The sequence below is a fragment of the Anolis carolinensis genome, unplaced genomic scaffold, assembly GCF_035594765.1.
Source record: "Anolis carolinensis isolate JA03-04 unplaced genomic scaffold, rAnoCar3.1.pri scaffold_9, whole genome shotgun sequence".
NCBI lineage: Eukaryota > Metazoa > Chordata > Lepidosauria > Squamata > Dactyloidae > Anolis > Anolis carolinensis.
Window position 1 is genome coordinate 2,578,856 of NW_026943820.1, and position 19,699 is coordinate 2,598,554.

A 19,699-nucleotide genomic window follows, 5' to 3' on the forward strand; every position below is an offset into this window, starting at 1 on the left:
TGTTGAACAGCTCTTACGGTCAGGAAGTTCTTCCTCATGCTCAGATGGGATCTCATTGTTTATTTTAAAAAGCTTGCATATGCATAGAGTATGAGTGGGATCCATTTCAAAATCTATTATTTAAATATTTAGACCATTTATTTTACCTTTGAAATGAATTCAGTGACTTCGGCAGAAGACTTTGTTACCGACGTCACTGAAGAATCGGACCATACGACCTGAAACAATAAAGAATAAGGACTTTAATTGCTTACAGCAAAGCATAGGTTTTATTTATTTATTATTTCAGGTTTTCAAACCATTGCATCTTGTTTCCTTGTGTAGTTGGTTCTTTAGTAACGAGAGCCAATCTTGTAGTTCTGAATTGCAGTCGATCGTTTTCATGGCCGGAATCACTAGGTTGCTGTAAGTTTTCCGGGCTGTACGGCTATGTTCCGGAAGCAATCTCTCCTGACATTTCACCTACATCTATGGCAGGAATCCTCACAGTCAGCTAACACCTCCTACCAAAGGATTTCCCCAGGCAGGAAGCAGCCAGACATTGAAACTGAAAGACTAATTAATGCTAAACAAGCTGGCCAATGGCAACATTTACACTTGTCTCAAGCAGACAAGAGTACTTTCTCCCACCCTGGACATCATTCCACACGTATATAAACCTCACTTGCCTAGTTTCCAAAGACCTCACAACTGAAGAAGATGCCTGCCATAGATGTGGGTGAAATGTCAGGAGAGAATGCTTCTGGAACATGGCCAGACAGCCCAGAAAACTCATGGCAGCCCAAATATAATAATAATAATAATAATAATAATAATAATAATAATAATGATTTGCCGATACATCACATAGTCCTAGACACTTGGCAAGTGTCCGACCTGTGATCCAATACAACAGCCAGCAGAGTGTCTGGTGTGGACTCATCTTGTTGTGTTTCAAATAATAATAATGATAATAACAGCAACTACTACTACTACTACTAAAACTCACAGCAACCCAAATATAATAATAATAACTACTACTACTACTACTACTACTAAAACTCACAGCAACCCAAATATAATAATAATAATAATAACTATTACTACTACTACTACTACTAAAACTCACAGCAACCCAAATAATAATAATAATAATAATAATAATACTAATAATAACTACTACTACTACTAAAACTCACAGCAACCCAAATAATAATAATAATAATAACTACTATTAAAACTCACAGCAACCCAAATATACCCACGCTAGATGATAATCTGTTAGATGACTCCTTTCCTCTTACACCAGCGGAGATAGGCTCCTCCTTTAAACAATCAAGTATTGCTGGTGATTTCCTATCTCAGGACAGCTGACTATCCCCTTTAATGGGCAACCTCAATCAGTCAACTCTCCAGGGGGGAGAGGGTTTCCACGGGCAGGGTCTCATTGAGGTGGTTTGGGGGAGAAGGAAGAACGGTCACTTTCGACCCAAGGGAGAAGCGCAACAGAGTTTTTGCGACCCTGGAGAGGAATAGGTGTGGTAGTCTTCAGGACAGACCTCCCAGCCTTAAGGTCCTGCTTTTGAACGTCAGATCCGTCAACGGTAAAACAGCTGTTATCCAGGATTTGATCCTGGATGAGGGGGTGGATCTGGTATGCATCACCGAGACGTGGTTGGACGAGCAGGGTGGTGTGAATCTCACCCAGCTGTGCCCACCAGGTTTCGGGGTGCATCAGCAGGCCAGGGCTGGGGGGCGGGGAGGAGGAGTCGCGGTGATTGCTCGGCAGTCCATCGCCCTGATCAGATGCGCCGTTCCGCAGTCTTCGAGGTTTGAGTGTGTCTTCCTGAAGGTGGGAGCCCGAGACAGCTTGGGGATTCTGCTGGTGTACCGTCCACCCCGCGACCCAGCAGTCTCTCTGTCCGAGCTAGCAGAAGTGGTCTCCAATTCGGCCCTGGTCTCCCAACAACTCATAGTTTTGGGGGACTTTAACATTCATGCCGAGACCACTTTGACAGGTGCAGCTCAGGATTTCATGGTTGCCATGACGACCATGGGCCTGACTCAAGTTATATCTGGGCCCACACATCAGGCGGGACACACGTTGGACCTGGTTTTTATTGTGGACGGTGGGACAGTCAGAGTGGAAGAGCAAAATACTCTTCCATTGTCATGGTCTGACCATCATCTGATCTGTGTAAGTTTCGCCGTGGCTTCTAACCTCCGCAGGGGTGGTGGACCCATTAAGATGGTCCGCCCCAGGAGGCTGATGGATCCGGATGGACTTCTGAGGTCTCTTGGGGATCTTCCTGTTCTGGAGACTGGCGATCCTGTTGATGTCCTGGCTGATCGTTATAACAGCGAGTTGGCAAGGGCACTTGACACGATCGCTCCCGAACGTCCCCTTTCGCTGCGTAGCGTCACGTCGACTCCTTGGTTCACTGAGGAGCTGGCTGTGATGAAGCGTGCGAGGAGGGGACTAGAGTGCATCTGGAGGAAATCTCAGGATGTGTCTGACCAAGCACGGGCTAAAGCCGCTATTAAGGCTTACTCCGTGGCTCTGCGAGCAGCCAGGAAAGTTTTCACGACTGCCCGCATAGCGTCTGCAGCCAACAGGCCATCGGAGTTGTTCCGAGTTGTTGGGGAGCTCCTGCGGCCTCCTGAGACCCAGGGGCTTCCTGATGACTTGGCAACTCGGTGCAGCGATTTCGCACACCATTTTGCAGGCAAAGTTGCTCAGATACGTCATGAGTTGGACTCCAGCTTAACTGTAGTTCCAGCGGAGGTAACCGAGGTACCTGTCTGTTCGATCTTATGGGATTCTTTCCGGCTTGTTCTTCCTGATGACGTGGAGGGGATTCTTGGGTCTGTGAGGGCGACCACTTGCGCTCTGGATCCTTGTCCATCTTGGCTGGTGAAGCTGGCCAAAGATGGGTTGTTGGGTTGGTTTGTGGCTATTATAAATGCCTCCCTGGTCCAGGGGTCAGTTCCATCCTGCTTTAAGCAGGCGGTGGTAAAACCGTTATTAAAAAAGACCTCCTTAGACCCATCTGCATGCAGCAGCTACAGACCAATTTCCAACCTCCCATTTTTGGGCAAGGTTCTGGAGCGGGTGGTTGCCACGCAGCTCCAGGAGTTCCTCGATGACACTGATTTTCTGGACCGCTCGCAGTCTGGCTTCAGACCTGGGCACAGTACTGAGACGGCTTTGGTCGCCTTGGTGGATGACCTCTGCAGGGAACTGGACAGGGGGAGTGTGACCCTGCTGGTTCTCTTGGACATCTCAGCGGCTTTCGATACCATCGACCATGGTATCCTTCTGGGGAGGCTCTCTGGGATGGGACTCGGTGGCACGGTTCTGCAGTGGCTCCGGTCCTTCCTGGAGGGCCGTTCCCAGATGGTGAAGCTGGGGGATACCTGCTCGGACCCCTGGCCATTGACCTGTGGGGTCCCGCAAGGATCTATCTTATCCCCCATGCTATTTAACATCTACATGAAACCGTTGGGAGAGGTCATCCGGAGTTTTGGAGGGCGTTGCCATCTCTACGCGGATGACACGCAAATCCACTACTCATTTCCATCTGAATCCAAGGAAGCCCCTCGGATGCTGAACCAGTGCCTGGCCGCTGTGGCGGACTGGATGAGGAGGAACAAGCTGAGGATCAATCCTGACAAGACAGAGGCTCTCCTGGTCAGTCGCTCGTCTGATCGGGGTATCGGGTGGCAACCTGTGCTGGACGGGGCTGCACTCCCCCTGAAATCACAGGTCCGCAGTTTGGGGGTCCTCCTGGATTCAGCGTTGACGCTTGAGGCTCAGGTGTCGGCGGTGGCCGGGAGGGCTTTCGCACAACTCAAACTTGTGCGCCAACTGCGACCATACCTCGTGAAGTCTGACTTGACCACGGTGGTCCATGCCCTAGTTACCTCTAGACTGGACTACTGTAATGCGCTCTACGTGGGGCTTCCCTTGAAGACGGCTCGGAAATTACAACTGGTCCAACGCTCGGCTGCCAGATTAAAAACGGGGGCGAGTTATAGGGAGAGATCTACTCCCCTGTTTAAAGAGCTTCACTGGCTGCCGTTCACTTTCCGATCCCAATTCAAGGTGCAGACCATCATTTATAAAGCCCTAAACGGTTTGGGACCCACCTACCTTCGTGACCGTATCTCCTACCATAAACCTGCCCGATCTCTTCGATCATCAGGGGAGGCCCTCCTGTCGCCACTGCCTGTATCCCAGACCCGCCTGGTGGGAACAAGGGAGAGGGCCTTCTCTGCTGTGGCCCCCCGTTTATGGAACTCACTGCCCATCGAAATTAGGCACGCCCCCACTCTTTTAGCCTTCAGGAAAGATTTAAAAACCTGGCTTTTCCGATGTGCTTTCGGAGAATAACTATTATACACTTCTTTTGTTACTCCCCCAACATCTACCCTCTAGATTGTTTTTATCTTATGTCCCTGGTCTCCGTGATTGTATTCTTATCCTTTTCTCACCCCAAGTTTTAATTAAGTGTCTCATGCGGCCCGCCCTGATATATATATATATATATATATATAGATTTTGTGTTGCATTGTATATGATTATTTATTGTATTGTTTAATTGTATTATGATATGTTGTTTTATATTTTGCTATATTGTACTGTTCTGGGCATGGCCCCATGTAAGCCGCCCCGAGTCCCCGTTGGGGAGATGGTGGCGGGGTATAAATAAAGTTTTATTATTATTATTATTATTATTATTATTATTATTATTACTATTACTACTACTACTACTACTACTAAAACTCACAGCAACCCAAATAAATAATAATAATAACTACTACTACTAAAACTCACAGCAACCCAAATATAATAATAATAATAATAATAATAATAATAATAACAACAACTACTACTAATAAAACTCACAGCAACCCAAATATAATAATAATAATAATAATTATTATTATTATTAGTAGTAGTAGTAGTAGTACTGCTACTACTACTACCTTTAACAAAATGTAAACCATTTTAAAAAGTCGCATTTGGGATTCATTGGGAAAATTATTCTTTAAAAAAGAAGAAGGTATTCTTTAAAAAGGAGAAGGGAAGAATGATCTTTCCACATGACACTAGTTTCAATGACAACCAAACACACACATTTTTCCATCCCTGCAGATGCTGCCAAAAAAGCACTAGTGAGTTTCAAAATACATTACGTAATTGAGGAATTTCCTCTTCTCGGTGCTTGCTCTTCCAAAATGAAGAAACAGGCAGTTTCTAGCTCCGCTTCAAACTTTGTTGATCACACACAGACATGCAACCTCAACATCTACAATCCTTGCTTGGCCATCTCCAGAACTTAGGGCCCTCCCATCCAGGCCCTATATCCCAAAAACTGATCCTAGGTTTCCGTTTACCCCAGATTATCTGGCCGTGTGGACTCATATAATCTAGTTTAGAGCAGAAAACCAGGAATCAGATCCTGGGATAAAATGCCTGTCTGTAAGGGCTCTCAGTGTCTTTTTCACCCCTTTAAAACGGAAATGCATTCTCCTTCTCCTCCTCTCTCTCTTCGTTGCAACTCCCAGGAACTCACCTCAAAGGAATATTCAATGTTCCTATCATTCTTCTTGTGCGATAATCCCTTTAGTTCCACTTTTTCAACGTTCACTGCAGAGAGGAAACAAAATAAAGTGTGTTACAGGTTTCAATCAAACACAGCGTCAATACCTGAGCATTATTTTTCTTGTTCCAGGGCCAGAAGCAGATTGCAAAAACAGAAGAATTGTCTGCCTCAGAGAAGCAGGCTTGCTCCATCCATGTCTAACATTCACATAAATGATCAGCCACTGCTAGAAGGGACAGAGAGTTTCATCTATGCTGACAATCGTGCCATCACCGCTCAAGCAGGGAGCTTTGAAAGGGTTGAACAGAAGCTCTCTGAAGCTTTAGGTGCTCTTACTGCCTCTTACAGACAAAACTAGCTGATCCATTATCCATCTAAAACATAAGACGTGTGCTTTTCATCTTGAGAATAGACAAGCATCTCAAAAAAAATAATATTATTATAATACTGGAACTTTATTTGTATTCCGTCCCCTCTCCCAAAAGGAACTCGGGGTGGCTTACAGCAACCAAAGCAACACAAATCAACAAATTACAGTAGAAAAACAAAAGCAACAATAATCATATTAAACTATAATGTCAAAGCAAAACAATAAGTATAAAATTATACATTGGAATAATATAGACTCACAGCAATATACGCCAATCACAGATTTGGAGGGCCCTACTATACTATGCTAACTGTGCTTTGGCTATTGGTTGATTGAGTATGTTTTTATTGTATTTTACATGCTTTGTTTTTATATGTTTACATGTTTTAAATGCATTTTGATATCATATTTTATGCTATATTTGGGCTGGTCCCCATGTGAACCGCCCTGAATCCCTTTGGGGAGATGGGCTGGGATACAAAAATAATGTTGTTGTTGTTGTTGTTGTTGTTGTTGTTATTATTATTATTATTATTATTATTATTATTATTATTATTATGCACCATGTTGGAAACCGCCCTGAGTCCTCTCAAAGAGATAGAGCGGTATATAAATCTATTATTATTATTATTATTATTATTATTATTATTATTATTATTATATTTTATTTTTATTATTATTTGAAACACAACAAGATGTGTCCACAGTAGACATTCTGCTGGCTGTTGTATTGGATCACAATATTATTATTATTATTATTATTATTATTATTATTACTTCTATGACTTGTTCTACGAATTTTACAACTCCAGTCATTCTTTCCCACTTATAGACTGAAGAATGAGCCCTATCGCCTGAAATTTGAGCAAACTGTCCACACTCTACTCCGGCTTAGCTTGACTTGTGTAAAAATAACACGCTGATATGAACCAACTTAAATTTGATGCAGCCATGTTTCAGGCACATGCTGTACTCACAGTTTTACCACTGTTTCTCTGGGGCTTTGTGGGAAAATAATTCATTTGGAGAGAGGTAGGAGTAAGAAAGGGACATCAGTCTGATCCTTGAGCATGGTTGTGGTGCTTTTGCCGGGCTGTATGGCCATGTTCCAGAAGCATTCTCTCCTGGCGTTTCACCCACATCTATGACAAGCACCCTCAGAGATTTGAGGATCAGAGATTGTGAGAATGCTTGCCATAGATGTGGGCAAAACATCAAGAGAGAATGCTTGTGGAACGTGGCCATACAGCCTGGAAAATGCACAACATGAAAGCCTTCGACAACACATCCTTGAGCATGTTTACCACCCAAACAAGATTCATACGAGTCTTAAATTCCTCAGAAACTATGGATGTTTGTATCACGAATATTATTTCTTGTCTCATAACTGCTTTGAGATTCACTGCTCGGTTTTTTTTTTTTGCAAGGAAATGTGGTTCTGGCTTCAATTAAAGAGACGTCCCCTGATCAACACAAAAGGGAAAATGGGACGTCAGGCTGCAAATGCCTCTGTAGTGGCTTGATGTGTATTTGTAACGTTACGCCGGCTTTTATATTGCTTTCATCAAAAAAAATTTAAAAAAACGGGCAAAGCCTATGCAGAGCTGTTGCCTTTGTAGTCTCCAGAAATCTTCAAACACCAAGATGGCAAAACACAGCAGACGGGGCTTCAAAGGGAACGTCCACACTCATTAGTCATCCTGGCAATCACTATTTTCCACCACTGGATGCCGAAAAAAAACACCAACATCTGCTCCCAGTTTCAATTCAAAAGGTGGTTATCAAGCTTGGCATGCTTTGATTTCACTTTATGGGACTGTTTTTGCTGAAATTAGGATATGGCCAGATATGAAAGTTTTGGCAGATCCTTTTGAATTCACACAAAGTAAATGGAAGCATAGCCAAACAAGAAGAAACAATACGGTTATATGTGCGCCATCTCCCAAACATCTGTACTATATAGCACCACTCAAATACTTCCAATAAATCTTTCGCTGAATTCCAATAAGGTATCTGCCAGTTAAATATGGAAAAAATGAGCTCAAGAGTCCTCTTAACGCAACTAATGACAATAAGATGCTCAGAACACCAATTTAATAAAAGCAGAGAATAAATACTGTATATACTCAAGTATAAGCCTAGTTATTCAGCCCTTTTTTAAGACTGAAAAAAACCTCCTTGGCCTAGATTTTATCATATATTTGTATGTGATTTTATGACTTGTTTTATTGTTGTTGTTGATTCATTTATTTTTTGCTTTGTTTTTATATTGTTGATGTTCGGGCTTGGCCCCATGTAAGCCGCTCCGAGTCCCTTCGGGGAGATGGGGCGGGGTATAAAAATAAAATTATTATTATTATTATTATTCTCGGGTGAGGGTCCTGGTGGGCTTATATTCAGGTTGACTTATACTCAAGTATATATGGTATATTTATTATTTTTCTCTATTATTATTGGTATTGTTACATTTATTATTTTACTCTATTAATTATTATCATTACATTTATTATTTTACTCTATTATTGTTGTTACTTTTACATTTATTTTACTCTACTTTTATTATTAATACATTTATGATTTTACTCTATTATTACATTTATTATTATTATTACATTTATTATTTCACTCTATTATTATTAAAAGGATACATAAGCACATTGACATTGAAGAAGATGAAAATAATGATTTAATCAGAGTTGAACAGTCATATCTTAAATTACAGTTTGATGTAAAGATTCAAAAACATTTGAACTACTGATGCCTCAATTAATGTAATTTTATTGGTATCTCGGCTTATACTGGAGTCAATGTTTTCCCAGTTTTTTTGTGGTAAAATTAGGTGCTTCGTCTTATATTCGGGTTGGCTTATACTCGAGTATATACGGTAATCCTTCCTTCTCCCCTCAAAAGATTCCAAGGAACGGATCGTTACTAACAAAGAATACAAGCAAGGATTGCTGTGAGTTTTCCAGGTTGTCTGGCCATGTTCCAGAAGCATTATCTCCTGGCGTTTCACCCACATCTATGGCAGGCATCCTCAGAGGTTGGGAAGTCTCTTGGAAACTAGGCCAGTGGGATTTATATATCTGGAATAATGTCCAGGTTGGGAGAAAGAAATCTTGTCTGTTGGAGGCAAGTGTGAATGTTGCCACTGGCCACCTTGGATAGCACTGAATAGCCTTTCAGCTTCAAAGCCTGGCTATTTCCTGCCTGGGGGCAATCCTTTGTTGGGGTGTGTTAGCTGGCCCTGATTGCTTCCTTGATCGAATGCTGTTCAGGGTGGGAGAAAGAACTCTTATCTGTTTGGAGCAAATGTGCATGTTGCTACTGGCCAGCTTGATTAGCATTGAATGGCCTTGCAGCTTCAAAGCCTGCCTGTTTCCTGCCTGGGGGAATCCTTTGTTGGGAGGTGTTAGCTGGCCCTGATTGCTTCCTATCTGGAATTCCCCTGTCTTCTGAGTAAATGTTCCTTATTTACTGTCCTGATTTTAGAGTTTGTTTTAATACTGGCAGCCAAATTTTATTCATTTTCATGGTTTTCTCCTTTTGGTTGAATAAAATCTGGCTACCGGTATTTAAAATCAGGAGAGTAAATAAAGAGCAATACTCAGAAAACAGGGGAATTCCAGATAGGAAACAATCAGGGCCAGCGAACACATCCCAACAAAGTTAAACTTCTGGAAAATAATATTAAAGTGAAAATTATTAAATATTGCTGGCCACGAATGGAACAGAATGACTGTTGGCATGACTGTTGGGTTCTTCATTGAGAGCACCTCAAAGAAAGGATACAGGATTGTAGTCTTGCTTTGTAAGGAACTACAGGCATCACTGTCACTGAAAATAGAGCTGAGTTCCAAGCAGATTTTCCAAAAAGGAAACATCACTCACAACGGATTGTTCCTTTTCACGGGAACATTGCAGCATTCAAAGAACTACACGGCCACTTCAAGCTCGACACAAACTCACGCATGGGTTTCGTACCAGCTGAGGCACATCTAAACCACGGTTTCAGTCACAAGCTCAAACCACAATTAGTGCAATTAGTTTCCAATCATATAAGCAGAATACTCAACATGGAAACAATAGGATATTTTGGCTCACTGTGCCTTTCTAAACATGCGTTCTTGATTTCCTGTTAACGTCCCAGGAGATAAAAACATAAAAACCAAAGCCTGATATGTTTACAAATCAGCCAAATATAAACAAGGAATACTACTTGCTTTCAAAATACATTATTATTACAGTAGAGTCTCATTTATCCAACATTTGCTTATCCAAAGTTCTGGATTATCCAACGCAGTCTGCCTTTTAGTAGTCAATGTTTTTGTAGTCAATGTTTTCAATACATTGTGATGCTTTGGTCATAAATTTGTAAACACAGTAATTACTATGTAGTATTACTGAGTATTGAACTACTTTTTCTGTCAAATTTGTTGTTAAACATGATGTTTTGGTGATTAATTTGTAAAATTATAACCTAATTTGATGCTTAATAGGTTTTTACTTAATCCTTCCTTATTATCCAACATATTCGCTTATCCAACGTTCTGCCGGCCCATTTATGTTGGATAAGCGAGACTCTACTGTATTATAATTATTATGTTTATTAATACAGTAGAGTCTCACATATCCAACATAAACGGGCCGGCAGAATGCTGGATAAGCGAAAACGTTATGATTTTACAAATTAAGCACCAAAACATCATGTTTTACAACAAATCGACAGAAAAAGCAGGTCAATACACGATAATGTTATGTAAATACAATTACCGTATTTACAAATTTAGCAGCAAAACATCGCAATGTATTGAAAACACTGACTACTAACAAATTGACAACAAATAAAGACAGAATTGCTTAAACAACATTGTCGGAAATTAAATCTATAAAAAGTTCAGTCCTTGCTGCCTGGAGAAACAACTGTGTGTCCGAGCAGGAGGCAAACTGTGTTGGATAATCCAGAACACTGGATAAGCGAATGTTGGATATGGGAGACTCTACTGTATTATGTTTATTTAATTGCTCCGCTGAGCTTTCTACCACGTGACCGAAGCAGTTTTAAATCATTAAATAGCACAATGCAGAAACCTTTAGACTTAAAACTTTACTTAACACTCAGTTTACAGAAGGTACAATATTCTTCTAACACATATTAACTTATTACTCAAAGTGCCCTGAGGACAGTTAGTGCCAGAAGGAATTCCACTTGAGACCAGTGTTGTGCTCCAGGCCAGGAAGCACCTCTGTACTTAACCACCACACTCCAGTCCAAGTTAAATCAGTTTATTGAAGATTATATAAAAAGCAATTCAGCAAAAATAGTAAAAACATCAAAGTCTAAATGGGTGAAAATAGTCCACAAGATTTATGCTATGAGAGTAGTTTCAAAAACCCAGAACAACAGGGCATCCAAGCACAGGAATATAAAAGAATCAGGATACACGAGGCAGCATAAAATCTAATACAAAAATCCAGGAACAAGCCTTCAAACTTGAAAGCATGAAACATGAATGAACGAAGACATGGAACTAGAATTCCCTTGACTAGGAATTGGCAAGAGATGTTGCCTCAATTACCATCGTTGACCAGACTATTGGAAAATCCCTCTGGTCTCTCTGATATAGACATGAAATCATGCCCTTTTCCCTGACTACCTGATAACGGCTTCTTCTGTAACAAGGACTGTGGCCTTTGCAGAGTCTGGAGTTTACGAAAACTAAGCCTCCTATCTATCAGCTCATTATCCCCTCCACCTGGGATTTCATCCTTTGAACTCATTTCAACCTCTGACCGTGCTTCCCCAGAGAAAGACTTCTCAGCAGCATCTGGGCCCCTCTCTGGAATGTGGCCCTCACTAACTTCTGGAGACACAGACTGCTCAGTTTCAGGACTTAAAATCCCATGCGGGCTCGCAGGGCCAGAAATCCCATGATACACTTCCTCATTGACATTAGGGAAGGCACAATCATGGGCTGAACTACAACAACCAGTTGCATTAAGGAAAGTGGGGAGAGGGGCCGTACGATCCTATGTTCCTGCTGAGCAGGACTGGAGATAAAATTTAATTTTAAGAGTGCCAATCTCCTCTGTGTTCCTGTCTGATTCAAACTTCTCAGCTCCTTTTGTTGTCTAAAGAAAGAACTGGAAATAATTCTTTCATGCATCTCCAAAATCAGGCTCCAGAAGTTTAAAAATGGATGTAGAACTTCCCATTTCATTTTTAAAAAAAGCTAAAATCAAAACAAAGTACGGCTTCAAGGACCGGAGGAGTCGTGAAGTCAGCATCTTAGTTAACCACAAGCCCACTCTTAATAAGTATTCCAGAAGTTCTAATATATTAAGGGTTATGAGAAAAAAATATGTAACTGCTGTTTAAAAAGGGAATGACTCATCTCTGGGACAGGAAACGAAAAACCAGATGAATATTATTCTTAACCAAAACAGCTGAATTCAACATTCAATGTTCTGATGCTGGAAGCTAAAGTCGCATGGTTTCTTCCTGATTTCCCTGGATAATGATGACTGCTGCCAGGGACTTTCAGCGGAAGTACAAGTCTGTTTTGCTTGAAGCAACTATTTAAATTATATTCAAACAAAGTAATTGATTTTACAGCATTAACAAAGAAGCTTTTAAGCCATCTAAATTACTGCCAAGCAAGGGAGCAAAATACTAGTCTTTGGCAAATACTATGAGGTGCTTAACTCACAAGTAGAACACACACACATAAATATAAGGAAACATGGAAATGACGTAAAATGAGTTTTTAAAATTCTGTAACTAGTTTTGATACTGCAGGTCTAAGCAATTGACTTGCAAGTCCTTTCTGGTGTAAGGAGACAGAGAGTTTCATATATGCTGACGATCGTGCCATCACCGCTCAAGCAGGAAGCCTTGAAATTTATTTATTTTTTATTTATTTACAACTTTTATGCCCCGCCCTTCTCACCGAGGGGACTCAGGGCGGCTTACAAAAATTGGCAAAATTTAATGCCCAAAATGCAATCATAAAAACAGAACAATACATACAGAGCCATTAATAACATTGTTAAAAAACATTATAAAAACCTTTAAAATGTATATATAATTAATTGGTTGAAATGGTTGAACAGAAGCTCTCTGAAGCTTTAGGTGCTCTTACTGCCTATGACAGGGAAAACCAGATGATCCCTAATCCATCTAAAACATCACCTCAAGCTCTGAGGATCACCTGGGAAGGAATCCCACTGACAGCAAAATACTGCCAGAAGGGACAGAGAGTTTCATCTATGCTGACGATTGTGCCATCACCGCTCAAGCAGGGAGCTTTGAAATTGTTGGACAGAAGCTCTCCAAAGCTTTAGGTGCTCTTACTGCCTATTGCAGGGGAACCAGATGTTCCCTAATCCATCTAAAATGTAAACATGTGCTTTTCACCTTAGGAACAGATAAGGATCTTAAGCACTGGGGATGACCCGGGAAGGAATCCCACTGGAGCATTGCAGCACATCAAAATACTTGGACCGTGCCCTGACTTACAAAAAAGCTCTGCTTGACTATCAAGTGAAAAGTGGGTGCTAGAAATAACATCGTACGAAAGCTAACTGGCACAACCTGGGGATCACAACCAGACACAGTGAAGACATCTGCCCTTGCGCTTTGCCACTCTGCTGCTGAATACATCTCACCACATTAAAACAGTGGATGTGGTCCTCAATAAGACATGACACATTATCACAGGATGTCTATGCCCTACACCATTGGCGAAATTATAGTGTTTAGCCAGCATTGCACCACCTGATATCTTCCAGGAAGAAGCAACCAGTAATGAAAGGACCAAGGCAATGACATCTCCAGCCCATATTCTGCTTGGATACCAGCTAGCTTGCTAATGACTGAAATCAAGAAAATCAAGCTTCCTAAGATCTACAGAGATACTCGCAAAAACACCTCAGCAAGCGAGAGTCCAAAAGTGGCAGGCTAAAACCCGGAACCTCAATCCATGGCTGATACCGGATGAGAAACTCCTTCCTAGGGACACAGAAGAGGATGACTTGAAAGGTGCTGAAGAGACTGTGCATTGGCACCATGAGATGTAGAACCAATTTTAGGAAATGGAAGCACAAAGTGGAGCACAAAACATGTGAGTGCGGAGAAGAGCAAACCACAGATCACTGACTACAATGCAACCTAAGCCCAGCCACATGCACCATGGAGACACCAGAGACACTCCGTGACCAGCCATTTCAATAGAAATCTAGTATAATGCCAAGTTTTTAACCTCGTGTTTTTAAATGCATTAAACTGTATTTTCAATCCGCTTCTGACACGATAAATAAACAGCAATTATCCTGTATTCTGTGACAATTCAGATAGCCATTAAACTTATATTTTAGCATTCAAGATGGCAGAAGAAGCATACATGGGGGAAAAAAGATGGTCAACAAGGGCTCAGTGATCAGTTGACAATCTGCTGGTTAAATATAGACTTTCCAAATATAGGAAATCTATATTTAGAATATAGCATCCACGCCACCTTTATTATTGAGGAAGGGGAAGCTCTGACAATGTGACATTGCCAGTGGCAAGAAGGTAGTTGGATTGTTTTGAGGCTTGAGAGTCAAAACACCTAAGGCTAACTGTGCAGTTAATATATCTATATATATAAAAATATAGTGTGCATAATTAGGACCGAGTTAACAACAAAACCACTGGGCCAAATCACACCAAATTTGGCTACAAAATGGTGGGCGTTGGAGTCCAAAACACCTGGAGGCCCCAAGTTTGCCCAAATCTGTCCTAAACTGTTCATGAGAGTCACCTAGGGCTTCTCTCGAGCGATCCCTGAAATTTACACCACTTTCTTTCAGCTGTGTATGTATGTAAATGATGTAATTTCATCAGTGCTGCCCCCAAGTTATTGTTAAAAATAGCATAGGCATGATAGACCGGTGAAACGGATACGCTCAATGCAGTGAGGTAATGCAATAAATCAATGGCCTTTCTTGAGAAGCATAACACAAATGAGAGGGGGCGTTTTGCTTGTTTTCCTTTTGCTTGTTTCTAGAAAAACCAAAATGATGCTTATCCAAAATTTTAATGATAAAGGACTCTGGAAGAAACTACTGTTCTCTTTGCGAGGAGGCAGACAATGGGCACTTCTTCCACTCCTATACAGCTCAACAAGTCATTTTGCCACTCTCTACACCAATAATAATAATAATACTTTATTTATAACCCGCTTCCATCTTCCCGAGGGGACTCGGAGAGGTTCACATGGGGACTGAGCCCGATCAACAGATAAAACAATACAACAGTATATATTATTAAAACAATAGCCAGAGTTCAGACTCAAAACTTTGTCACAGCTTGCTGTTTTAATTTTTAAAAATTAATTATTGATTTTTAAATGTTTTAATGGGTCTTGTCCTAGGACTAATAAATAAATAAAACAGAAAGTATTGTTTAACTTGACTTCAGTGATTATTAGACCTTTGAATGCAATTTCATTTACAGGCAATGTGGGACAAAATGCAGTAAATAAACATGTGATAATAAAATGCTGCCAAATGACTGTATTTTAGATGCAATGTAATGTCTACTTTTGTATGTTTTTCAATGCATGTCTTACTTTTGACTATTTATGCTCATTGTAATGCTCCCCCTTCTTTTAATGCATCCTGAAGTAGGTCATACAAATATTTCTTGGCCAAAACATATTGGGCTATTTATTGTACAAAGCCTTTTTTCACACATGCTGAAACTCGTCCCTTTTTCACATCGAAGTCTTTCTGCCCGGCCAGATGTGAACATTCTTCTTCATCACCCTGATGTATTTTCAACTCACTGTACTCAACATCTGTCATAGTGAATGAGTCGTAACCTAAACCATACTTTATGTGTTCCTTCTTCTACTTCTTTCACTGTACCATATCTGGCTCTAGTATATGACTTATTTGATTCGCAGTTTTCCTTGTCTCTATATACTAAAGCCGCGGGAGGGGTTGCAGGTCATTTGACTGACTCAATGATGGTTTAGAATGCTCAGGTTTTTTTTAAAAAAAAGGATGACAGCTCTACTGACTTCTAACAGGCTCAAGGCTCAACTGACTTCTCTAAGCCAGTTGAGCCTTGTGCCTGATCGAAGTCAGTTGAGCCTTGAGTCAGCTTGAGTGTAGAAGTCTGTTAGAGCCAGTATATGAAGTTTTCTCACTCTAAGGCTTAAACACCAGAAATGTAACAGCTTTCATGAGATTTATGGGTGGGGACTCCATACAACGACATTTGATACTGTCTAGGATCACAACCTAACCGATAGTAGGGTATATCTGGAAAGGGATGATTGCTGGACACGTAGATATTTTGTTTCTATTTGATGGTTTTAGCAGACAAAGATGCAAGATAACAAGTTTGTTTACTAATAACTCCATGTATTTAAAGATACTGGCACATTTCTTGTGGGGGGCTAAACTTCAAAACGTTTAGAGTTTGTATCTTAAACTCATAAACTTGTAACAGTTTCTTCATAAACTATATTGCTTTATACAGCTCTCTTTAATAACAGTTTATTTTCAAAGAAAACACAAGCCTCAACAGTTTTAAAACTTCCTATACTGGCTTCAGCACTCTAACAGACTTCCACACTCAAGCTGACTCAAGGCTCAACACTGACTTCTAACAGGCTCAAAGCTCAACTGACTTCTAACAGGCTCAAGGCTCAACTGACTTCTAACAGGCTCAAGGCTCAACTGATTTCTAACAGGCTCAAGGCTCAACTGACTTCTAACAGGCTCAAGGCTGAACTGATTTCTAACAGGCTCAAGGCTCAACTGACTTAGAGAAGTCAGTTGAGCCTTGAGTCTGTTAGAAGTCAGTTGAGCTGTCATCCTTTTTTTTTAAAAAAAAACTGAATATTCTAAACCGTCACTGAGTCAGTCACATGACCTGCAGCCCCTCCCACTGTTTTAGAATATAGAAACAAGGAAAACGGCAAATCAAATAAGACATATACTTCAAGATATAAACTGACATTTTAATAAAACAGACAAACAACAAATAGAGGAGGCTTGAGAAGGTCGCTCTCTCCAACACTATTGGACACAACATCCTCACCTATTTTCAGGTTAGCCACTTGGTACAGAAAAATAATATATGAGGGAAGTCTTAGAGTTCGATGCATGTAAATGGCCCATCTACTTCACTTTGCAAAGGATGACATGTCTCTGTATTGCCATGATTTATTGAGCCTGGAAGCTATGTTTCTACATAAGTTGGTGGGTGAGAAGGAGGCCTATGTATCAGCATGTTGTTGTTCTACAGTCCCCGATTATAACATATTACTGAAAAAGCTCACTGAATGCAGGATCCATTCCAACATCTGGTTTAATGTACTTTATCCCACACTATGCGTTTGGAAAATATGCTGTGGTTGAAGACATCTGGTAAAGTTCTAAAGAAAAACACTCAGTGGACAGCGCAATACTCTTTGTTGCTCATGTTGCTCACTCAAGAACTAAGATTGGATGGTTTTGTTTTATCTTTGCAGTTAAGAGATATCGATTTCAGCTTCCTGCATTGCAATAAAGTAAAAGGGATACCCACAAATTCTAAATAGTTTACTATTTACTATTACAGTGAGCTGATTGTCTGTATAAGCAAGATCTCAGACGGGACTCTTTGTCATTCTAAACATCTGCAAACATGATTTTCAGATTAAGACACGAATTGTGTTTGGTGCATGTGGTCCCACAAGATGACCACTTTAATATTTTGGGGGAAATCAGCTAATTACCATGTACACAGATCAAAAGAAGCTGAATATCAGCATGAATGTAAGCCCAAAAATAATTTAGTATGGAGCGTAATTAACTTGTTTTGCTTGCAATCACGAATCAGCAAATGTAATGTTGATGCATCACATGTTATCGAAAAACCATAAGCCTCTATAATCAAAACAGTCTTTAAGGGTTTCCACAACAAAGTACCGTATGTACTCGAGTATAAGCCAGTCGGAATATAAGCCGAAGCACCTAATTTTACCACAAAAAACTGGGAAAACTTATTGACTCGAGTATAAGACGAGGGCGGGAAATGCAGCAGCTAGAGGTAAATTTCAAAAATAAAAATAGATACCAATAAAATTAAATTAATTGAGCCAACAGTAGGTTAAATGTTAAATATTTACATACAACTGTGATTTAAGATAAGACTGTCCAACTCTAATTACCGTATATACTCGAGTATAAGCCAGCCCGGACCCTCACCTGAGATAGTAGTGGCATTGCCCCATCCAGTGTAAACAGGAAAAATTGTGTGTGTCTAGGACCAATTTTAAATTATTTTAAAAACAGACACCAATATTTTTTCTCATTCTTTTTTTTAAAATAAAAGAAATATGAAGCAAAACCCGGAGATGTACCTTTGGAGTGTTTCCCTGAAGGCCTCTTGGGTAATGACTCCTCAATGGAATGTGCTGATGTGTGTAGTGCATTTTCTAAACTATTACCGATGTTGTTTACGGGGGTCTCGGATCTTGGCGCAACCTAAGGAGAGAGAAAAACCACAAGACACAAACCAGTCAGATTGATTCATTCAGGTCAAGCATATTTGAAAGTCCCATCTTGGATTATTTGAAGTAGTTTCCCTGTTCACAAGTTGCATTTGTAGGGTACGGACAGTTATCCTATGCTCTTAATAAGGATCAATGCAATACTGTACTCTTGAGGCATCCATATTAACAAAGAAAAAGTTCAGCTCCCACGTAACGCTGATCCATGGTTCAGTACTGCATTTTTTTTTATCGCGTCAGAAGCAAGTTGAGAACATACTGCTTCTGGTGTGAGAGAATTGGCCATCTATTTATTTATTTACAACATTTATATCCCGCCCTTCTCACCCCAAAGGGGACTCAGAGCGGGCTTACAAGTTATACGTACATTCAATATATTATATTATTAGCATAGCACAATATTAACATTATATATTACTACACTGTACTATACCACTATACTGCAATATTATTAGTAATATTACATGTAATATATAACTATTATATTGTATTAATAATATTGTATTACAATATTATGATCAATATTGTATGTACATACAATATATTATGTTTTTAGCATAGCACAATATTAGCATTATATATTACTACATCGTACTATACCACTATACTGCAATATTGTTAGTAATATTACATGTAATATATAATATATAATTATTATATTGTATTATTAGTAGTAATTATATTGTATTAAAATACAGTAGAGTCTCACTTATCCAAGACTCGCTTATCCAAGGTTCTGGCTTATCCAAGGCATTTTTATAGTCAGTGTTTTCAATATATCGTGATATTTTGGTGCTAAATTCATAAATACAGTAATTACAACATAACATTACAGCATATTGAACTACTTTTTCTGTCAAATTTGTTGTATAACATGATGTTTTGGTGCTTAATTTGTAAAATCATAACCTAATTTGATGTTTAATAGGCTTTTCCTTAATCCCTTCTTATTATCCAAGATATTCGCTTATCCAAGGTTCTGCCGGCCCGTTTAGCTTGGATACTCTACTGTATTATGAAAGATATTATATTGTTTTGGGGTTTTTTAGTATTATATATTACTATATTGTATGCAGAGACGTTGCCCAGGGGGACGCCCGGATGAGTTGCTGGGAGGCTTTGCTCATGTCCCCGCAAGCTAGAGCTGACGGACGGGAGCTCACCCCATCTCGTGGAATCAAACTGGAAACCTT

At 40.2% G+C, this 19,699-nt stretch overlaps 1 protein-coding gene across 1 annotated transcript in view; it reads right to left on the bottom strand.

Annotated features, from left to right (window-relative positions):
* zcchc14 (zinc finger CCHC-type containing 14) overlaps positions 1-19,699 on the bottom strand; it is a 34,990-nt gene that overhangs the window by 12,490 nt on the left and 2,801 nt on the right. Inside the window, exons 2-4 of the mRNA XM_062961634.1 lie at positions 18,357-18,480; positions 5,559-5,632; positions 147-218 (exon numbers count right to left, since the gene is read on the bottom strand). Of these exons, the coding sequence (XP_062817704.1) occupies positions 147-218; positions 5,559-5,632; positions 18,357-18,480 (270 nt within the window). The remainder of the gene's footprint in view (positions 1-146; positions 219-5,558; positions 5,633-18,356; positions 18,481-19,699) is intronic.